We start from the raw sequence: 24,096 nt of genomic DNA on the forward strand, positions 1-24,096 counted from the left end.
CAAAACAAAGAACGTTTCAAAATTTAACTGAAGAATACTGAACAATTTGCTCACAAATGATACGATCCAACGGGAGGAAAAGTCTTGGGTCGTTGTGGATGAATGTAACAAACGAAAATACTGGGCATGTGTGATGGGTAAGCTATGAGCGCGTGAGATTCAAACTGATCACTGCACTGCAAATTCAAGCTATCGTGCGTCAAAAATGCTTTGCAGGTGTCTCTCAAGTTGCTGTTTATCTCTGCGTCAAATTTCAGAGGTGCGAGTTGTCTATTGTACGGAATTTGTTACGAGTGTGTGCTGAAGTAAGGTGTACAGCGTTCCCTATTAGTTGGCCTAAAGTTCTGTAAGGACACTGAAACAAGAGCAACAACAGTTACTTTACGTGGAAAAGTACACAATTAGGGAAATAGCCGCAAAAGTAAAAATACTCCATGCTACAATGAGTGATGTCTTGAAACGATTTGCTGAAACTGGAGAAAATCGCTCTCCAGCACGATCTGGAGGACCTAAAGCTACTACAGCAAGAGAGGATAAGTACATTATACCGAGAAGTAAACGTGACGGTTGGAGAACTGTGCCCCAAATACAGGCTAAAGTGAACAAAACACGCCAAAAGCCGAACTACGAAAGTGTCCGGACGCAGTTAGTTAATGCAGGATTGAACTGTCGTGTGGCAGCTAGGAAACCACTCTTATGGCCTCAAAACAAAAAGAAGAGAATGCTGTAAGCTTTGTATGCATATGCAAGCTGAAGACTAGAGGATTGGAAAAATTACTTATTTACTGATGAGTCAAAATTTGAACCCTTCAGTCGTAGGCGCAGTTTTCGTGTGCCGTTCCACGAGTGAGAGACTGCTCCCATCGTGTGTTTTGTCAACAGTAAAGCACGGGTTGGTTTTGTGATGATGTAGGATACAATGGTAACAAGTAGGAAATGTAGTGCAAATACAGGATATACTGAAAAAGAACGTGTCATCAGATTTTCTGACACGTCATGCCATTTAGGACCACGGTCATTTGCGGGGTATTTTATTTGCCAATATAGATAAGTTTTGTGCATTTCAATACAATGTTTACGTTCCTTGGAAGGAAGTTTGTTGGATGTGGTGACATTGACAGGAGTGATGAAAATTTCAAAAGTTATAGCTCAACTACGATTACTTATCTCTGGCATAATTTGACCAATAGTAAAGCAATCCATTAAATGCAGAAGATACGTTTATTTTAAATGGACCAGCCAAAGGTTGCTAACGCAATGTTGCGTTACCTATCAATTTCAATTATTTCAGCGTCAAAGACATCAAGCCATTGTAGACGAGCTCTAGATGCCTTCTGAAGTTATCTCTATGATGCACTGTTCAGATATGAGTTACTTCTTAGTTTTCACCATCTCCTCCAAACTAACGCAATATTTCTCAGAAAACATTTTGTTTTGTTTACGTCCTTCACGTATCATGCCAAATTTTGGCATAAGCCTAAATGCAAAACTAAAATTTGTGGAACACAGAACTTAGCTTTATGTAGTACAGCAGAATAATGAGAGTTTTAAACTTTTTCCCTGCTTATCACTGTCATGATATTACGGTACTACATCAAATAGATGTTAATTTTAGCTAAACCACCCAGCAATTTTTAAAAACATGTTACAAGAAGTGATTCCTGAACTTCTCTCAAGTTACTCACAAATATACTTTCTACATTTAGGTGATTTACTATATACATAAAATCAACCATATAGTATTATCAAATAATTCATGTTTACAGCTTTACATTTATTCTAGTGGTAAATGACTGTATAAGGTGAGACGGAAGTCTCGAAAAACATTTTTCTAACTTGAAAACACGTGGAGCTATTGAGGTAAATTGTTAGGTGTGAGTAAAAGAATGGGGCTGTGTGATGGAGGAGAGCATGAGCATTACTGCCATCTTGAATCCAGCCATTTTTGCTACAAAATTTAAAATCAGAAGGACGTGTGAGACTAGCTTTGTTCCGGAACTCTCACAAGAAATTATTTTTACCTACTATTGTTCATTGAGAGATACGGACAACTTAACTTGGAATTTTCCGAAAAGCAGTGACTTGTTCTCCTGTCTTTCTAGGTGATAGCATCGCATCAATCTTTTAAGAACGAATACAAATCGTGCTGAGCAGTGGCTGTGGCAATTAACTGGGTGATTGTAATGAAATTCAAGGCATGTCATCCGAATACAGCCGATATAATACATGTAACAGTTTTTCAAGGTACTGACATTTTAGGAGACAGAATGTAAAAGAACCGTGTAACGTGGGTTCCTGTCACCACGGCATGGCGCGTCCTCAGGTTGCGGATCGAGGAGTAGGCCTCTAGATATAGAGGTTAGCTGCGAATATACTGAATAAGCAGTCGCGGACAGCCGACAGGAGTGGTCCTCCAGCTTCGGGGTTTGGGTAGGGCTAACAACCTCATCCTGTAAAAAAAAGCACTTTTTCAGAAATATTCACAAAAGCCTCGGACAAGGACTGATAACTTTGCACGATCTCAGCAAAAGAAAATGAACATGAGATTTGGAACATGGAATATTAGGAGTCTTTATAGGGCAGGCGCGTTAAAATCCGTAACGAATGAGTTAGAGAAATACAGGATGGACGTAGTAGGAGTTCAGGAAGTTAGGTGGGATGGAAATGGATCTGTGAATTCCGGAAATTTTACGTTCTTTTACGGGGAAGGAAATAAAAACCAACAGAGTTTTTCGTTCATAAACGCATATTACCAGCAATTAAACGGGTTGAATTTGTTACTGACAGACTTTCTTTTATTATTCTTAAGGGACGGTGGTGTGATATTGTTTTAAATGTACATGCCCCAACTGAAGATAAGGATGACGATATAAAAGACAGTTTTTACGAAGAAGTGGAACAGATATTTGACCACCTCCCGCGAAACCATATGAAAATTCTATTAGGGGATTTCAATGCGAAGGTAGGATGAGAGGATATTTTCAAACCGATTATAGAGAACGAAAGTCTGCATAAGGAAAGTAATGACAATGGTGTTAGATTCGTGAACTTTGCAACATCCAAAAACCTAATCGTGAAGAGTACAAAATTCCCACATCGCGACATTCATAAATACACTTGGACATCACCAAACGGGAAAACACATAATCAAATTGATCACGTTTTAGTAGATAGAAGAAGACAATCTAGCATAATTGATGTCCGGTCGTTTAGAGGGGCTGATTGTGACACTGACCACTACCTGGTAGCAGCGATAATACGAGAGAGGTTATCGTTGAATAAAGGTAATATTCGTTGTCCGAAAACGGAGAGATTCAATTTAAGGAAATTAGAAGAGAGCCAGGTGTTGAATAAAGGTAATATTCATTGTCCGAAAACGGAGAGATTCAATTTAAAGAAATTAAAGAGGGCCAGGTAAGAGAGAAATACCAGATTGAAGTTTCGAATAGATTCTCGGCTTTAGAAGATTCGGAGTGCACTAGTGTTGAGGATACCTGGATTGAAATTAGATAGCATTAAAATTTCAGCAAAAGAAAAATTGGGACACGCGGAAATACGTAGGAACAAACCATGGTTCGACCAGGAATGCATAAAACTAGCAGAGAAGAGAAAACAGGCAAAATTACCGGTACATCAACTATTTATTGATTTTAGAAAGGCGTACGACTCGGTTAGGAGAGAAACATTATACAACGTTCTTACAAAACTTGGAATACCGAGAAAGCTAATTAGATTGAATCCCAAAGTAAAGTCCGGGTAGGAAAATTTTTATCCACGAGCTTTCACGTCGAAAATGGCCTGCAACAAGGAGATGCGTTGTCGCCATTATTATTTAAGTTTGTTCTGGAATACGCTATAAGGAAAATCAAAGATAGCAACCAGGGCCTACAGTTGAACGGTATTCATCAGGTTAAGCATTTGCTGATGATGTAAATTTAACAGCGGATGATAGGAGAACAATAGAAAGAAATGCAGAGATCTTATTAAACGCTTGCAGGGACATGGGTTTAGAAGTAAATGCAGAGAAAACTAAATACATGGAAGTGCGTTGGGACCGTAATACAGCAAATTATAGATGCGTTAAAATATTAAATAATACTTTTGATAAAGTGGATAGTTTCAAATATCTAGGATCAATATTAACAGAGGAAAATCATATCCACGAAGAAATTAAATGTCGACTAAAAGCAGGGAATTCGTGTTACTATTCGGTTCAAAATCTCGTCGTCGCGAATTCTGTCGAAGAATTTAAAGCTTAAAATATACAAAACGATAATCATGCCTGTTGTTTTGTATGGCTGCGAAACATGGTCACTTACTCTGAGGGAAGAACATAGACTGAAAGTATTTGAGAACAAGATCCTGAGACGAATATTCGGACCCAAGAGGAACGGGAATATGGAATGGCGGAAACTTCATAACGAGGAACTACATAATTTATACGGTTTACCCAGCATTGTTAGGGTCGTCAAGTCTAGGAGGCTTAGGTGGGCGGGTCATGTAGCTAGAATGGAAGAAAGTAGAAACGCTTTCAAAGTCTTGACTGGAAGACCAATCGGAAAACGACCATTAGGAAGACCTAGGCGCAGATGGGAGGCCAATATTAAGATGAATCTCGCAGAGATTGGAATACAAAGTAGAAACTGGATGCAGTTAGCTAAGGATAGAAGTCAATGGAGAGCTTTCGTGAACACGGCATTGAACCTCCGGGTTCCATAGGCCATAGAGTTAGTTAGTTAAAGTGTAAAAGAAAACAGTGAACGTCCAAAGATCGTCGAAGAGCTAGCCAAGAATATGGCTTCAGTAACTTGTAGTAGCCACTGTGAAAAGCCCAAATACGGCTATCGTCTGTGACGACCGTGAACAAAATCCAGCGAAACCAAAGTCAAAGTAGGAAATTACAATCGTGGCTCTGTATTCGTCTATGGTGCATTGATTGGAAAATTATATCTGAAAATTATTTGCGAGTTTGTGCTTTCCTAATTGCTGAATATTGAAATTTCCTGATCTTTCCCCCCCCCCCCCAGATGGCGAGCCTCCGCTACATGCTAAAGGCATAATTGTTGCAGTACGATCGGTCAACGAGTAACCAATAGTAGCCGTTTTTCACTAGATATAACACCTTTTGATTTCTACCTCCTGTGGCTATCTGAAGGACAAGGCGTATCATAAAAATCACCGAAGCACACAATTTCCAGCAACGAATTCTGTATATCTCTATTATTAAAACTGTTGTTACATAGGGTCTATGAAGACGAAACAGAATTGGCGTAATGTGTTGCGTAGATTGGGTGTCACAATGAGAATGTGCTATAGGAGCCTAATCCCAAAATTATAAACAACAATGGGTTAAAAATAATGTCGAATTTAACTTGCTGAAAAAACTAAAATCATATTCTACAACACACTTCTATTAAATATTCTCGAGTTAAACTCAAGGCGGTCGCCAGCCATGATGCACATACCTCCGTCACATATATCCCAACTCCATTACCTATATCAAATATTTTATCTCATGTGCAAACCATTTTTAAATAATAAATACGTTTCCAGACTCGCGTTATCCTGTATTCATCACTGCTTTTCACTTTAGAAGTAACTTACCTTTATTCAGAATTGCAAAGCATGTTTGACATACACGTGTTTCAACATTATCCATATATTCTAGCCGAGCTTTAGTATTGCAACATTTAGAGCACAACACCTGTAAAAAAAAAGGAGAGATAAATGATCTCATTTTCTTATAAAAGCTCATCATCAACTTCTGTAACAAAAGTATAACTACAAACATGAAACAACGAAGTAGCAGAGCAAGTCGCACTACTACACTGCACATTAGACATTATGTACTTCAATAATAAATTCTTCCTTATTCTTTAACTGTGTATTTAAATTCTTATTTTTAATATTTATCATTAAATGATTTATTGTGTTTTGTACGCTCATAGCTGCGAATCAAACAAAGCACCTCATGACTAACTGGGATACTTGTAAGTATTAACATAATGTGTCGGGGCATATACATGCTTTCTTCGCTTGTTCATTTTAATATACAGGAATGCATGGCGGATTACGAAGGCTTGTTTCGAATATGGTGAGCTGGACGGTATTTTTGTGTTCTTGCAATATAAAAAGCTGCTTCGATCATTGTATTAATTTATTAATTTTGAAGCCATATATATATACACAGTATGGCGCTAAATTCGTTGTACAAAAGCAGAGGAGTGATTCCTGAGAGTAAAACAAAGAAAAATGTTCCAATAACCATAGGGCGAAAACCGCGTCGTTTCCATATTATAGGCTGCCGAAATCGTGAGAAAAACTTTAGAGTTAAATATTTCACTAACTACTGAGCGTAGACGTGATGCGGTATGATATCGTCAAAGGATCCTAACCTGCTCTATCTAAATTTGCGGTTTTCGGATTTGTGCAGTGGCAGCGGAAGGGATTCCTCAAAGGATGTTAGGGATTCCCGGACATTTTATGACGTAAATTGAGTAAACAAGAGCATGTAAAGGACGTCTCGCTGCCTGGAAATAATACTACGTGGCAGATCAGTACTCATACACGCAGATTAAAAGATGGCGGATGAGGTAATACTCTCTGTACGTGGTTGCATACCTCCTCAAAAAAGTACTAGTAGAAACGTTGTACAAGAATTCACTGGAAACGTCATGTCACTACAATGTAAAAATACGTACAACACAAACCAATAGGTAACAGAAAATGAAGAAATTCCGATTGTTGAACTTGAATATTAATGACATTACATCGCTTTTAATGATAATCTGTTACTACTGCTACTGTCGTTTAGAATATTTGTGTTTCGTAATGTACATACTCATTTGTCATTCTCTCCAGTATCTTTTTCAGGTGCTTCGTGGCTAAGCGGTTAGCGTATGCGACTTTTGCATGGGAGATCCGGGTTCAATTCCCAGCGAGAGCTCATATGGTTCGGATTCCACGTTAATCAGTTTGTCCAGTGGCTACCCGAACGACATGCTGATACAGCCCGCTTCATGTCTCGTGTTCTCTTCACAGATCAAGCTACGTTTTCCCGTGATGGAGTGTTCAATACTCACAATCAACATTTGTGATCTGAGACAAACCCACACGAATGTCAACTCTTGCCTATCAGGAAGTGTATTTTGTGAATGTGTGGGCACGATTCGTTTATAATTATCTCATTGGACCGTACCTACTACCACAAGGCTTGACCGGGTGGTAGTATCGCATATTTTTGGAAGAGGTTCTGTCTGAACTATTAGAGATTGTGCCACTGGCTGTTTCTCGAAACATGTGGTTTATGCACGACGGTGCTAAAGCACATTTCGCTGCGGAGATGCGAAATTTTCTCAACGCATTCTTTTAGAACAAATGGATCGGCGGGAAAGGACCGGTGTCTTGGCCACCTCGCTCATCAGAACTTAACCCTTTTGATTTCTTTTTTTGAGGCCATATGAAACTAGTTTACGCGACGCCTGTACAATCAGAGGAGGATTTGGTTGCTCGAATTTTTGGTGCTGCCTGGAGCATTAGGAAAACGCCAGGAGTGTATCAACGCGTACGCCAGTCCCTTCGCCGCTGCTGTAACCTTTGCATTGAAGTGGCGGGTCGAAACTTCGAACACCTTTTGTAGTGACAGTTCTGACAACCATCCACTTTTAATTAAAACAGAGACTCTTCTCTGTGTGCGTGGGTTTTCTCGGAGTTCTCCCGTTTCCTCCCACTTTCTTCATTCCATCATTTCATTCATTACTCATCATCACCGTCTCCTTTAGCCTAACCGGCATAACCGTGGGAAGTAAAACTCAAAGATTTCATTTCATTTTCATTTCACTCTTCTCTATGCCTTGCTCCCTACAACTCCTTTCGGTATGCAGTCCCGTTATACGATTTGGGACCAGAAACATCAGCCTCTGTTACAACAAATATCGCAAGTGGAACGAATGTTTTGTTTCACGTACATCAGTTTAGAACATTGATTGAAAAAAAAAAAAAGAATGTATGGTAGTCACATTTATGTGATGTACTGATCAAAATGAATGTGCTCAAACAGTTATGTGTATTATTATTATTATTATTATTATTATTATTATTATTATTATTATTATTATTATTATTACGCGTTATTTAGTTGTCTTTTAATAGTAGTTCTTGTTCAATTCCTATAGTAGTAAAATTGGAAGCGTTCTGAAAAGGGTTTCGATATCACTAATATGAGCAGATCAGCAATTGGAATTTCTTTATTTTCTGTTACCTATCGTCTTGTGCTGTACGTATTTTTTACATTGTACTGACGTGACGTTTCCAGTGAATTCTTGTACAACGTTTTTACTAGTACTTTTTGAGGAAGTATGCAACCACGCACAGTGATTACCTCATCCGCCATCTTTTAATCTGCGTGTATGAGTACTGATCTGCCACGTAGTATTATTTCTAGATAGTGAGACTTCCTTTACATGCTCTTGTCCACTCAATTTACGTCATAAAATGTCCGGGAATCCCTAACGTTCTTTGAGGAATCCCTTGCGCCGCCATTGCACAAATCTGAAAACTGCAAATCTGGATAGAGCAGGTTAGGATCCTTTGACGATATCATGCCGCATCACGTCTAAGCTCAATAGTTTGTGAAATATTTAACTCTAAAGTTTTTCTCACGCTTTCGGCAGCCTATAATATGGAAACGACGCGGTTTTCGCCCTATGGTTATTGGAACATTTTTCTTTGTTTTACTCTCAGGAATCACTCCTCTGCTTTTGTACAAGGAATTTTGCGCCATAATATATATATACAGGGTGAGGCATCTAAAAGTACTATCTGAAATATCGAAAAAACGGGAAATGCTATATACGTATGGTCTGCGGTAAACTGCAACATCAAAGGGGGCTTGTTAAACGGATGTGGTAGGATTTTTTTTAATGGAATGACACAAAAACATGAATAACATGGAAGGGCACACGCAGAGAAATGCAATGCCGTTTGTTTCAAGTTTCTACTGCACACAGTAACGAAGATACGACCATGGGAATGGATGTAAACAGACAGACAGGTGCCCCACTTGACCGCCAGTACTTTGGTAAGTATGCCGTCTACAGCGTCTGACAAAGCAACCCTTGACGCGGAGCAAGTTGTGATTGACGAGTCACGAGATCCTGCTAGTGCACAGCAGGTAGTCCTAGTGGTGCTAAGAGTGAAGACGATGATGTTTACAAACATAGAAAAAGCCGACGTGTTCCTAATCTACGGAGAATGCAGGAAGAATGCCTCAGAAGTCTGCCGTGTGTACACTGAGAGATATCCGGACACCAGAAGCATAACACCGCAACAACGTGTGCAGAACAAGCTAATTATAGGTGAGATGGGTTCAACGGATGTTCTACCCGCTGTTGCTGTGAATGCACACATTAGTTCCCGTGATATTGCAAAAGGCGGAGGTATGGGTCAGCGAAATGTATTACGCACTTTGCATATACATACGTTTCACCCATATCATATTTCTATCCATCAAGAATTATATGGGAGTGATTTTGTGAATAATATTCGGTTTTGCACACTTGTTGCGGTACGACACTCCACATTTGTTGTGTATCTTGTTCAACGATGCAGCAACCTTTCTCAGTTGGGGAAACGATAACCTAAGGAACATGCACTATTGGTGTATGTCTTTCTGTTTACAACCATTTTCATGGTCATGCGCTTTTGGCATGGGAGACCCAGGTTCGATTCCCAGCGAGAGTTTTTGTGGTTCGGATCCCATGCTAAGCTAGGTCCAAGTCTGAAATAGCGTTCCTGCTGAAAGGGATGCTAAAATTCAAAATCAAATCTAATAAGAAGTACAGGGGAGAACGAACAAGAGGCCCTCAGATTCGCTGTAACAATAAATAATATCATAACACATTAAACATTCAATTCAAAACAGACAGAAAAATACAAAGGTCTGAAAGTGGTTTATCGTAATGTCTAACAGTTAAGGAAAATTCAGGTCAAAACTGACTTACAATACTGTACTTGCTCATGTAATTTGCTACTTCGAATTCGCCCACTATTTATGAGATTGGCAGTCATCTCTTACAGTCCAATTTCTCACATTCTTCGGTACTGTTAATTTACTTGTTACTCTACCTGCTTTACAAAGAAATTTTAGATGCAATTACACTATACAACACTTAATTAAGAGATAAGTACATAGGGCACTGCCATTTTAATGCCCGAATTTGTGTATACTGTGATTTCATAACAATTTGCTCTAGCATTTTCATTTAATGTGACCATTCGAGGTTCCAATAAGCTTATATATGTTTTAATAGGTGTCATATGGTTGGCACCGCAACATCATGATGCATCAAGAGCGAACGTACCAAGTTCTCATTAATTAGACTATCAGTATTTAAAAGAGAATGCTGGGCCTCAAACTGAATTAATGAATATTTAATTAAATTATTAAAGAATAAATAATTATTGATAATTCAAGATTATTGTTACGTTACAAAATTGCAATAAAATAGTGACAAAAAGTACCTATTGCATTCTTAATTACCGTATACTAGAATAAAACCCAGATCAGAACTATTAAATCTTCGGGTATTTTACCTTGATTTTTGAGTGGCCAAACTTGATTAAGAAGTGAACAAATTACGCGAGCAAGTACGGTAATATTCAATCTGAGTTTGTTTACTTAACCAACATTAGCTGCTAGTCAGTCTGATCAGTGAACTTTGTGTTTTAGTCGCAATATGTTGTAATTGTATTACTTAACATATTTTCTTCTAGTAAGGAATTCCAAACTTGAGTCTTACTTTTCCACATGCTCTACAGTGATGGCGTCGTTTCAAAACGGTAAAACGGACTTCACATTGCATACAGTTTGCAGCATCAGAATCAGGCACCCAAAACGGAGGCACTTTCCCGAGGTTGCGTTCTTCTTCCGGCAACAAAGCCAAGGGATTCAAAGGTGGTGACGATGTGGGAGACGAAGAGGATGAGGAAGATGCAGACGATGATGATGTAGGAGGAGGACTCATGGAGGCAGCCGATGCAACAGCTGGCACTTGCTCAGTAGTAGCACATGGAAGCAACCCACCTGCTGGAACGGTATTAGCAGGTGTAGCACCTGGAGGACCTGCAAATATAAACAAACATAAAAACTACTCCTTCTACAATCCAGATAAAGTAACTATACGCTGTACCAACATGAAATACCAAGTTTCTAACCTAATCATCCCGGATGAATAGTATTTTAAGCAAAATAAGTACATAAATAAATAAAAATAAGATAGTTAAAAATATAACGAATTTTTGATTAATTGGAGTTTAACCTCTCTTTAGCATCCAAGTTATATGAAATAGGTTTTGCTCCTTATCGTGTAATCTGAAGTATTACTCTAGTTTGTGGCTCATTTCACGTCAAATCACCCAGAAAAAATCCGAAATGTCACCTACCGATTCAGATTTTAATGGAACTTCGTGTACTTGTTAACACTACTATGGTATGAAGACCTGTAAAATTTTTCTTCCTAAATCCTAATAGTTTGTGAGAAATACGAGACCAAAGTTTCAGAATTTCAAGCATCCTGGTCGTTCTCGAGGCCATCTAATATTTTGTAGAGTTTAATACAAAAATTCATATCTCAGTATCTAAGCAATGTATCACTTGGAAATTTCTACCCGAGGTTTATGTAAGTCTGTAGAGCTACTACTACTACTACTACTACTAATAATAATAATAATAATAATAATAATAATAATAAAAACACCATCAAGATTGCTGTACATTAAGGGTGAAAGATGCACCCTTGCACTTCAAAATAGTTAATTTATTTTGTGTAAATTTCTAATTTTTCATAATGCGCATTATTGCTGTGAGGCGGACCCGTTACCTTGCCGCTCTTTTTTTAAAAAATTGAACCTTAAGGTATGTTCTAAGAGACTGTAAAATAAAATTAGTGTTTTTTTTTTTTTTTTTTTTTTTTTTTTTTTTTTTTTTTTTTTTTTTTTGAATGCTTCGGTTAGTAATTCTTGTTTAACCCTTCAAGGCCAACGCGCCAGCTTTTCGTGTCATCTGTAAAGTGTTATTGCCATTGATGCAAGCAAGGTATTGGCACATTATTGCTTGATTCACTCACACAAGTCTCAAGCAATTACTAAGTATACGTGCTGTTTGTGTTGAAGTGTGTGGGGGTTTAGAGAAGCGGGATAATCAGGGTAGAAACATTCACTTTCGAAATTGTATAGTTTTTTTTTTTTTTTTTTTTTTTTTTTTTGCCGAACTATTAATATAATCAAAGTGAATTTAATGTTAAAATTGAATTAATTTTCCAAATCTACAGTCCATTATCTTTCAAATAACGTAGAAATGAAGGCTATACGACAGTCGGGGGGGAGGAAGAGGGAGGGGAGTACCGGATTATTTTTCGATTGGGAAGACGTACTTTCATAAACGTAATTTACAAATAGGAACAACAGGACCAATACAAAGTACAGAACAAAACTCAATTTCGTACTTCTTTTTATCAACATTTACGACAGTTACATTTTAGTCTTCAAAACGAACTAAAAATAATGATTGAACTTTTCCACTACATTAAATTGAAAATTTGTAACCAACGAAATATGCCAAACTCCTTGTACATGCAATCAATTTCTTAACTCAGCATATGCCAATCAAAGTGACTGGATTTCACTATTTGAGACTGAAGGAACTTGCTACTTCGTTTAAGCAAAACGCAGCCTGTATTGTTCCTCCACAAACTGAACCTCCTTATCTGAGAAATAATATACTCTTCCATTACCTTTAGTAAAGGGGAACACACACAGAAAAAATAATATTGGATATCGGAACATGGCCCAAGTCGTCTTTTCCTGTAGAACGCCAGCAAAAGGATGGAGCCAGTCCAAAAGGGTGCATAAACTTGGCTTCAACATCATTTTCCTCTTCATCTTTACCTAATGCTAACCCAAAAAACCAATGGTTATCGTAAACACATGCAAGATACGAATTAGTGATGACGTCCGCGATGTTCATTCGAGAAGATGTCTTCTCTTCAATAAAATGAAAAATGGAACTGAAATCTGGATCAGCACTGATTCGCTTTGTCCCAATTGAGGTCTGGCTTAGAGGAGAGAACTGATGATATGATCGTGTTCCAGGAATTGTTTCTGCACCAGAAAAACGATTTTGTATTTTCTTGCGTGTATCTACGAGAGTTTCTTTTTTCAGGAAGCTGAAATTTATATGTTCAATGTGAGATCTACAGAAGGTAAAAACTTCTTCTGGTGTATTTAAAAAATCAGAACATCTTTGAAGGCTTTCTCTAGTAAGCAGACGTTTAATTGTCCCACCAATACCATCACATGGGGATTTACCATGGCTTGTAGCAAAAAAATGACCATGATGCACTTAAGGAGAAATCCTCATAATGGTGACACAAGTTCATGAAGTTTTTACAATTCTTGTACTGCGCAGCGCATCCATCACTAAAGTAATTTACATTTTTGACATATGGAAATTGCTCTTTCAGAAAGAAGTTATTTGTTTCTGAATCTCATAAACAAATGCGACATCGTGTTCCAAGTCATCTAATGTCACACACAAACTAGAAACAGTCAGGTCTGCAGACCCAGGAAGACGTGTATATAGTACTGCTGGTTGTAGGGTACATGAATTAGTAGACCAGTGATACCCTTGAACTTCGTCTTGAATTATGTAGGAATAATTTTCACTTAAGTCCATCACAACGACGGCTGTCTCTGGCTCAAGATTTTTCTTTCTGTCCTTTAAGAAATGTGACTGTGCTTTGGAAATAAATGAATGTGGCACAAGCTTTTCAAGCTTTCGTATCAAAATTGTCACATACTCGCCAAGTGTGACAGTACTTTTCACCAATTCTGTTCTGTCTGTTGATACCCACTGGTAATATGTTACTTCCTCCCCAGGATCAAAATCCTCGAGTTCTGCAATCAAAAGCTGCCTCAATTTTTCACTGGAGGGACACTCGGAACAATGCCTCAGCATGCAATCCCGACTCTACACAGAACAAACCAGATGACGGATCAAGTCTTGATATGTCTCTTCTATATGACATGCATGCAGTAGGAGAATAAAGTTTTGATGTATTGTACACACGCACACGGAATGTGTCCCTGCAGAACCTGCTAATACACACCACTTAGGACGCAGCGTGCAAAATTTAGAAAATCCAATTTTAATGTTGGGATGTTGATGTTTAAATGAGGAGTATAATTCTTTTAAATTCCCAAGTAATAATCGCTTCTTCATATGTACATTTTTTGAAATACTCACTGTTTCTCCAGGTAGAATTCTGGAATATTCATCATCAACGTAGAAAGTCTTTACTATTTCAATTGTATCTTCACTCAGCTGTTTTCCCTTTCTTAATTCAGGAATAGCTAAAATCTCTTTATTCTTAAGAACTTCCCTTGCTTGCCGGACGGCATATTCCCTCACATTAAATTCATCGACAATCTGTTTCCTGCTCCAAGATGAGGGCACTAAGGTTAACACAGTTGTACTTTTTCTCTTCTAGTGATTTTACCTTGGAGTTTGGCCTTTATTAAATCAAGAAATATATCCATATCATGAGCCTTTTGTTTCACATCTTTTGAAATTTTACAAGAATCTTGTTTAGAGACAAACTCTTTTCCCACAACTTTGCTTATTTTACTTTTCAGAGCAGAACTTGCTGAGTCAAGCTTTCTTTTAGCATATGCAGGCTCGCTGTGTAAAGGAATGGCATGGAATTTTAGAGGTGACTCCCCTAATGCTGTAAGTGAAACATTAAGATGCTCTACAGTTTCGTTTTTTGCGACAGATTCTTCTAAAACAGATACATCGTGTTCACTAAATCCGCCCAAGTCTTTGCATTCAAAGGAAATTCCAAGTTTGTTTCTGCTATTACCGCATATCTTTTGTCCAGGAATAGCCTTTATAGAGTCAATGTTTTTATTAATTTCATTAGCAAAATCAACATTTACTTTTCGCAAAGCCTCAGCGATTGTTTTTTTGTGGCAATTAAATGGATCAAAACAACTTGTCTGATAATGTTCATACTTCTTCAAGTAATATGTTTTGTGATGTTCACAAACACTAGTTAACAAATCAGAACTGAATCCACTCCTTTGGGATAACAATTCTTTCTCGGATGCACTAATAATACAATGCAATTTGACCACTCGTGTATAGCTGTTTTTGTGGCTTTCACTTTTAGTTTCTTTTCCTACACTGCACTGTTCTAATTCACTTCGCGACATCGTTGTAAGCCAAATTATCACTTGACAGGATGAACAACACTATCTTGCAGCAACTCCAATAAGCATTCAGTCTTAAGCACTCAACACGACATAAACATCTGCACAGAAACACAGCTGAAACCGAAATGAACAAGTTACTGTACGGCTACAATGCAGAATCAGGCAAGATTAGACATGTTCCTACTCGCATTGCTCAGACAAGATTTTTCACGTCAGCTTGGTAGTTCAAGACTCAACTTGCATGTTCGCGTTAACTAAACGATTTTCAATCCGTAACTAGTCCTGCATTAGATTTGATAGTTTATTATGCATCGTGTATATTCTGAGGTGAAGAAATGAAATTTACTCCCCTCCCAGTTGCAAATTAGGTCAATTTCACTTCGTCTCAAATACTGAAAGCTACACAATAACTCTAAAAATAACAGAGAGTTTAGAACTTCAGATGGAGAAAGTATTTCATTCGGGTGCTCATGAAACAAACATTTGTCCTTGTGTACAGGATGTCTCAAAACTCCCCTGACATAGGGTAACTCAGTTATTATCAGAGTTACAACAAAATGTAAGAGGGAAAATCGTCTCTAAATATGATGTTTTCAATCTAAAGTGAAGGAATTTTTTAAATCAAACTAGCCGTTTGGGCTGTACACTCTTTATGTACTAGATGTTAAATGAAAACGCAACATTGCCATTTACCTGGACCCACAACATAAGTGAATGAAGTTACTCTCTTTTACGCTAACGTGTCGATGGCCAGACCCCATTTAAAACATGACCCCTATTCACCATACTTTTACAAAATTGATCCACCTCCTCCAGCCCGTCTATTAATGGCAACGTTGCATTTTCGTTTAACGTTGGGCGCATAAAGAGTGCACAGCCCAAACGGCTAGTCCGATTTAAAAAAAAAAAAAAAATCCTTCACTTTAGACTGAAAACATCATATTTGGAAATTGTTTTTCCTCTTAGATTTTGTTGAAACTATGATAACAGTTACCCTATGTCAGGAGACTTTTGAGACAACGTGTATATTTAACAACTACGAACGTAAGATCTTTGGCACTATAGATACATATTTGGTCTAGGAATTAATTCGTGCGGGTGGACAAGAGATGGCGCAACGAACGGAGCGTCCCACAGTCCTGTGTATCCACACATGTGTTGCAAACCCCTGTCATCGCGTATCGTTCGTAGTATAGGGCAGTGGATTAAAGCGCCAACAACACCAGTTTGTAGTTAAGTGAACATGGCGCAATTTGTGCCTGATAAAGTGTTTTTGCGGGGTGTCCTGCTGCATTACTTTAACATGCAGAAAAGTGCGACTGAAAGTCATCGTATTTTGGTGGAAGTGTATGGTGACCATGCTCTAGCTGAGCGAACGTGTCAGAAGTGGTTTGCACGGTTTAGAAGTGGTGATTTCGGCTTAGCAGACCAAGAGCGAGCTGGACAGCCAAAAAAATTTCAAGACGAAGAATTGACAGCATTGCTCGAGCAGGATTCGTGTCAAACGCAGGAACAACTTGCAGCAGCATTAGGCGTTGATCAAACAACAGTCTCCAAACGCTTGAAAGCCATGGGAATGATTCAAAAGATGTCACATTGGGTTCCACATGAATTGAAAGACAGAGACGTTGAAAGACGAAAAACCATTTGCGAATTGCTGCTTCAACGACAGAGCAGAAAGGGGTTTCTGCATCGAATTATTACGGGTGATGAGAAGTGGATCCATTACGAGAACCCTAAACGAAAAAAGGCCTGGGTGAAACCAGGTGAACCAGGTCCATCACAACCAAAACGAGATATTCACTGTGCAAAGGTTATGCTGTGCATATGGTGGGATATGAAAGGTGTGGTGTACTATGAGCTGCTGCAACCGGGTGAAACTATGAATGGAGAACGTTATCGACGACAATTAATGCGTTTGAAGCAAGCTCTGGCCAGAACACGACCAGAATGGGAGAACAGACATGATAAACTTATTGTTCAACATGATAACGCTCGCCCACATGTCGCAAAACCGGTCAAAACCTATTTAGAAAATGTCGGATGGGAAGTTTTACCCCACCTGCCGTATTCACCAGACGTTGCTCCTTCGGACTACTACTTGTTCGATTGCATGAACAACGATTTGATTGGACAGCGGTTTACTTCTTCAGAAGATATCGAAACATGGGTCTCTGACTGGATCGCTTCCAAGGATGAGGACTTTTTTCGCCACGGAATCCGTACATTGCCTGACAGATGGGCGAAAGTGGTGGCTAGCGATGGACAATATTTTTCTTAAGGTATTTATGTATTTTGTGTTTGTACTACAGCTTCAATGTGTGCGTACCAACCGCACGAATTAATTCCTAAACCAAATATATCAACAAATATATTAAATAAATGTATACTCTTCAAGTCATACAAAACTTTGCATTATGATTAAAAGTTTGTACTTTAGTTTGTGCGGTTAGGTTAAGTTTGGTTGGAAGAACTTTTATCTCGCACTGGCTTCCCCTTGACTGTTATATAACCTTCATTTCTACTTTATTTGAAAGACAATGGACTGAAGATTAGGAAAATTAATTCAATTTTAACATTAAATTCACTTTGATTATATTAATAGTTTGGCAAACAAACAAAAAATAAATAAATAAATAAATAAATAAAATTTCGAGAATGAATGTTTCTAGCCTAACCTCCACACATTTCAAAACAAACAACACGTATACTTAGTAAGTACTTGAGACCTGTGTGAGTGAATCGAGCAATAATGTGCCAATACCTTGCTTGCATCAATGGCAACAACACTTCACAGATGACACGAAAAGCTGGCGCGTTGGCCTTAAAGGGTTAAACAAGAATTACTAACCGAAGCATTCAAAAAAAAAAAAAAAAAAAACTAATTTTATTTTACAGTCTCTTAGAACATACCTTAAGGTTCAATTTTTTAAAAAAAGAGCGGCAAGGTAACTGGTCCGCCTCACAGCAATAATGCGCATTATGAAAAATTAGAAATTTACACAGAAAAATTAACTATTTTGAAGTGCAAGGGTGTACCTTTCCCCCTTAATGTACAGCAATCTTGATGGTGTTATTATTATTATAATTATTATTATTATTATTATTATTATTATTATTATTATTATTATTATTATTATTATTATTAGCTCTACAGACTTACATAAACCTCGGGTAGAAATTTCCAAGTGATACACTGCTTAGATACTGAGATATGAATATTTGTATTAAGCTCTGCGAAACATTAGATGGCCTCGAGAACGACCGGGATGCCTGAAATTCTGAAACTTTGGTCTCGTATTTCTCACAAACTATTAGGATTTCGGAAGAAAAATTTTACAGGTCTTCTGTTTGTAGTGTTAACAAGTACACGAAGTTTCATTACAATCTGAATTGGTGGGTGACATGGCCTGGGTGATTTGAAGTGGAATGAGCCTTGTATCTACTATCCAACGCTTGGTTCCTTATTGAGAATTACATCCGGAAAAGAAAGTGTTAGTTTCTTTATCACGAAATAATACCTACATTAATTTACCAGTGTTTCAATAGTTTGCAAATACGTACGAAGTGTAGAACGACATTTAATTTTTTTCCCGCACATACTGAATCCTTCGCTTGCCAAACCACACTTCAATCATGTATGTACACTCATGTCCAAAATTATTGTCGCATGTCTATAAATATGTTGTTGTAGGAATATAATTTGATAACGAATTCGCCCGGTATTTCTTATAATGTTAGTATGTGTATAATCGGCAAAGACAGATATGTGGCAAATTTCAAGTCAAAAGAGCAGTAAATAAGAACAATAAAACGAAAATAAAACTTTCTTGTCCATTTAGCAATACTGTGTTTTACTCATTCTAATTTTCGTATTTATAATTCTTTTCCTATGAAATTTACCACAAATATACATTTCCCGATTATATACATAGTATCAGTATTAAAAGTGCCCTGCAACATCATTATCAAATTATTTTCTTACAAGAAGACAGTTACAGATATGAGACAATCATTTTGGACATGAGTGTACATATTGGTGCGTGATTTTTTTTTTTAAATTCGATATCATCTAATGAGGAAAATCTGTTATTTGCACCAGCTTTCATGTGAGTTTGTGGTGGACATCGTGTCTCTGCATTTTCACGACTTTCTCATGTTTCCCCCACATTTTCATTCCACCACTTTTTTTCATAATCATTCACTTTCTTTAGTCCGAAGGGCATAAGTGTAGATCGTTAAATTACAGTCTTTTGCTCCAAAATAAGTGTGCAGGGGAGGACACCGAGGTTTCTCCTGACGTGATTCGTGCCACTTAGACGTTATGTTGATTCCCTGGGCTGATGGGCGTAATTTCACAATCAACTTACATGCTCTTTTTTTTTTTTTGACTGTACCAAACAGTTTAAACGAATTTGTATTCTCTAGATAACTTCTTAGGTTGCTGCACCTATCCTTAAGTTTTGTAATAAGGGTAATTTGGCATGCCGCACACCCTATAACCATTTGTTACCTTTTATTTAATCTAAAATGAGCACCGCACAAAACAGAACATACCGTAATGTAATACACAAAATTACTAACATTGTGATCACTTTCTAAATCTTTGGTATTTCTTATCAACCTCAAATAATTTATTAAAATTCAAATAAGCTGTGAAGTGATGTAAAGACCCATCAAGCATCTAGGCTATATGAAACAGGGCCTACTGCTTCAAGGGAACCATTACGCTTTAAGTTCGTATCTGAGGCAAGTACCATACTTGGATTGGAATCCAAGACTACGAGGGTACTTGAAGAGCTCTTGGAAAATGACAGTTACATATCTGAGAAAAAACAGTAATCATATTTGCAGTGGTGGCTGTTAGGTTAAGAGGGATTTCTTTGAAAAATATGCAAGGAGCGTCTAGATGACAGGATGCACGAACCTCCCCGTGTAGGATCGTTCATCATATTTGAGTGGATGCATCATTAGTACTGCTAGCGTAGATTAAGGATAAATGAAAAAATGTAGGTACTGTTGGATTTTCTTCACCACGCTATACGGGGAGTAAAAATATGCAATAGCAAATGCAAAAGACGGAAGATATTTTCCTTTTTAAATCATTCTGTTGTTTACTGTCTATGGAATTTGTTATACTTTCTCCTAACAAAAATCTCGAAGACAAATTATAAGGATTTCATACAAATTAGGATTTAGCTTCTCCCACAAAACAGCACCCTTCTTTACTTGATCCAGTATTACGTCCAGCAGAAATGAAAGTACTCAACTCTTTAAACATTTAATTGGAACACACTTTTCAACTAGGTCTGATAATTAAGTTCGCTTACTCGATCCATAAAATGTGCTACATACTTTATTACTGTATACTGTTGTGGTCACTTTCAAAGTACACCTCTTGGGAAGCTACACACTGATACCAGCGCCTACTCCATCCTTAGAAACATTTTTGAAACTTATTTCTGGAATAGCCTTCAATGTTGCCCAGCCTTATGTCATCAAAATATCATCTTTTCAACACTGTTTTGATCCTTGGATAAAGAAAAAAATCATCTGGGGCGATATCAAGTAAGTGCGGCAGATTGCTTACAAGCTATTTGTTTTCTGGTCAAAAACTTCCGTATGGACAGTGTCGTGTGGGAAGGTGCATTGTCATGATGGAGAACCCATGGGTTTCTCGCGAAAAGTTCTGGTCATTTGCGTTTCACCTTCTCGTGCAATTTTTGCAGCACCTCCAAATAGTACACTTGGTTGATTGATTGATCACGTACAAATTCATGTGGTATGATCACACACATTACATTATATTACATTATATATATATATATATATATATATATATATATATATATATATATATATATATATATATATAATGGGTGTTGCAAAATAATTGTTACAACTCTTGGCAGGTGACTCCTGCCACTGAGACGAGAAAAAAAGTTCCCTTGAACTTTCGGCTACCGGACATAGTTTCGGATCTACAAGGTGCCGAAAGCGTGGGAAAATGACTTTCGGACGCCAATAGTTCGGAAACTATCCAACGTAAAGAGGGCGAATAAAAAATTCACTGAAGAAGTCATACCTGCTGTATTGCATTTTTCATGTTTCACGATCCTACCATGCACGCGCAAGGGATTCCCCAAAGGAACGTAGGGAGTCCCGGACAATCTTCCAAATGAAAATTGGACTAAATGGATATGAATTGATAGGCTTTCTAACCAGGTAACAATAATTCGTTTGTACTAAGTCGATATATCTGGAACAAATACAAAATGGCGGACACCTTCATGCCCGTTGTATGTGGTTGCATAATCGCCAGGTACGGATGCCGTTCTGACTATTAAGTGTAGCGAATTTGTACTCAAATGCTCTAGGAAGACATCTGGAGTGTCGATAGAGCACAACAGATGAAGCAGGGTGGTTCACATGTGTGGAAACACTTAACGAAAAATGTCCAGAAATGCACTCATACTAAGTAAACGTGAATCCAAAGGGTCGGAAATGTAAGGAATAGCATCCAGAACATGAAAGCCATAGCCAATTCACCAATAGTATTCCATAAATCCGATGCAATATGATGTGTACGGTTGCATACCAATAAGGATGCAACAACTTAGGCCAAGTTGAAATTGTGCAAGGGGACTCACTAAGAAACTGGGTAAACTAAAGGAATGTCACTAGTGGGATCGCATGATCGATATTGAAATGTGGCCAATGTGTGTGTTGATATCAACATGCAGCTAATGGACAAATGTCAGCATATCCCACTAGTGCTGGGACACCGTCCCACGTGCGAAAACTAGGAAAATAACGTTGTACATTCTATTTCATCTGGTGCACGTTTTGGTAGAAGGTAACCAGAACACGATTGTATCAATGTCCCTCTTTGTTTGGGACATTGTACCACAGTCGACACATATGAAAACAAATCTCTTAATCCATGGTTCAAATTCTGATAGAGCGTGAAAATAACATACTTGTATCATATCCCACGTCTTCTGGGACATATGACGTGCTCGAAATATAGGAAAATACCTTCAGAAATTCGTATCTTACACACAGTGCAGATGTCAAGACTAAGAAAAAAATGAACCAATTTGGCACATGTAACGCTACTGCTGGAACACCATACACATGGCCAATAAAACTACATGAGAAACAGGAAAAAACGTCTTAAAGCTCTGATTGTTTACAACTGTGCAATAGGAGAAACAAAATGTAACATACAAGCATGTCGGGGGGCTGTACAAGAGCGCTTGCCAAATAAAGTGGGTACTCCTCAAAGAAATGAATACAGAGAAAGTGAGGCTCCATCGAAGCCTCAGGACTAGAGCGCTCGCGTGGTCGCAGTTTCCAATCCTACTGGGAGCCCACGGCCTCCGATTCAAAACCCGAGTAGTTATTTTCCTATTTTTCGAACGTGGGACGGTGTCCATTTGTTCATTAGCTACATGTCGATATCAACACACACATTGGCCACATTTCAATATCGATCATGCGATCCCACTAGTGACATTCTTTTAGTTTACCCAGTTTCTTTGTGAGTCCCTTTGTACAATTTCAACTTGGCCTAAATTGTTGCATCCTTATTAGTATGCAACCGTGCAATCATATTGCATCGGTTTGAGGGAATATTATTGGTGCATTGGCAATGGCTTTCATGTTCTTGACCCTAATCCTTACATTTCCGACGCTTTGAACTCACGTTTACTGAGTACGAGTGCATTTCTAGGCATTTTTCGTTAAGTGTTTCCACACATGTAAATCACCCTGCTTCATCTGCTGTGCTCTACTGACACTCCAGATGTCTTTCTAGAGCATTTGAGTACAAATTCACTACACTTAATACTTAGAACGTCACTGTTGGCCAGCATCCGTGCCTGGTGATTATGCAACCACACACAACAGGCATGGAGTCCGCCATTTTGTATTTGTTCCAAATATCGACTTAATAAAAACGAATTATTGTTACCTGGTAGAAAGCCTATCAATTCATATCCATTTAGACCAATTTTCATTTGGAAGATTATCCGGGACTCCCTACGTTCCTTTGGGGAATCCTTTGTGCGTGCATGGTAGAATTGTGAAACATGAAAAATGCAATACAGCAGGTATGACTTCTTCAGTGAATTTTTTACCCGCCCTCTTTACGTTGGATAGTTTCCGAACTATTGGCGTCCGAAAGTCATTTTCCCACGCTTTCGGCACCTCGTAGATCCGAAACTATGTCCGATAGCCGAAAGTTCAAGAGAACTTTTTGTCGCTTTGATTCAGGGTCATACCCTAGGATCCAGGTTTCATCACCTACGATTAGTCGGTCCAAAACTTTGTCCTGCCTCTCTAATGGGTCTGTGCTCACCTCCATCCTCCTTTGCTCTTCTTCATCGGTGAGGTCTATTGAGACCGTTCTGGCACACACTTTGTGCATGTCACGGTCTTCTGTTAAACTTTCCCGCATAGTTTCTCTGCCAATGTGCACTTTGTCTACTATGAAACGCACAGTGAGCCACCTATTTGTACGCACAATTTTTGACGAACTTTTGCAATGTGTTCATCCGTTACAGGACACCCCGCTCTCTCCTCATCAGTCACTTGTTTCTCCTTCTCGGAAAATTGTTTAACCCATTTGAACACTGCTGTTTTCTTCATGATATTCTCGTCGTACACCTGCTCTAACATTTCCTGTATTTCGCTGCCCTTCTTTGCCAGCTTCACCAAAAATTTAACGTTTGTTCGTTGCTCCAATTCCAGCGCAGACATTTTCACGACAGAACACACGCACAAGCACAAAGAACAATCCACGTAACTCAGCACGAAACCGTC

General features: G+C 38.3%; 1 protein-coding gene across 7 annotated transcripts in view; it reads right to left on the reverse strand.

Moving 5' to 3' along the window:
- LOC145686201 (uncharacterized) overlaps positions 1-24,096 on the reverse strand; it is a 206,582-nt gene that overhangs the window by 63,050 nt on the left and 119,436 nt on the right. For all 7 annotated transcript variants that reach the window (XM_081759242.1, XM_081759243.1, XM_081759240.1 and 4 more), the window contains 2 exons: positions 10,800-11,122; positions 5,605-5,704 (listed from right to left, as the gene is read on the reverse strand). In XM_081759242.1, coding sequence (XP_081615368.1) covers positions 5,605-5,704; positions 10,800-11,122 — 423 coding nt within the window. The remainder of the gene's footprint in view (positions 1-5,604; positions 5,705-10,799; positions 11,123-24,096) is intronic.

The sequence above is a fragment of the Thermobia domestica genome, chromosome 5 (assembly GCF_964235325.1).
Source record: "Thermobia domestica chromosome 5, izTheDome1.hap1.1, whole genome shotgun sequence".
Lineage (NCBI taxonomy): Eukaryota > Metazoa > Arthropoda > Insecta > Zygentoma > Lepismatidae > Thermobia > Thermobia domestica.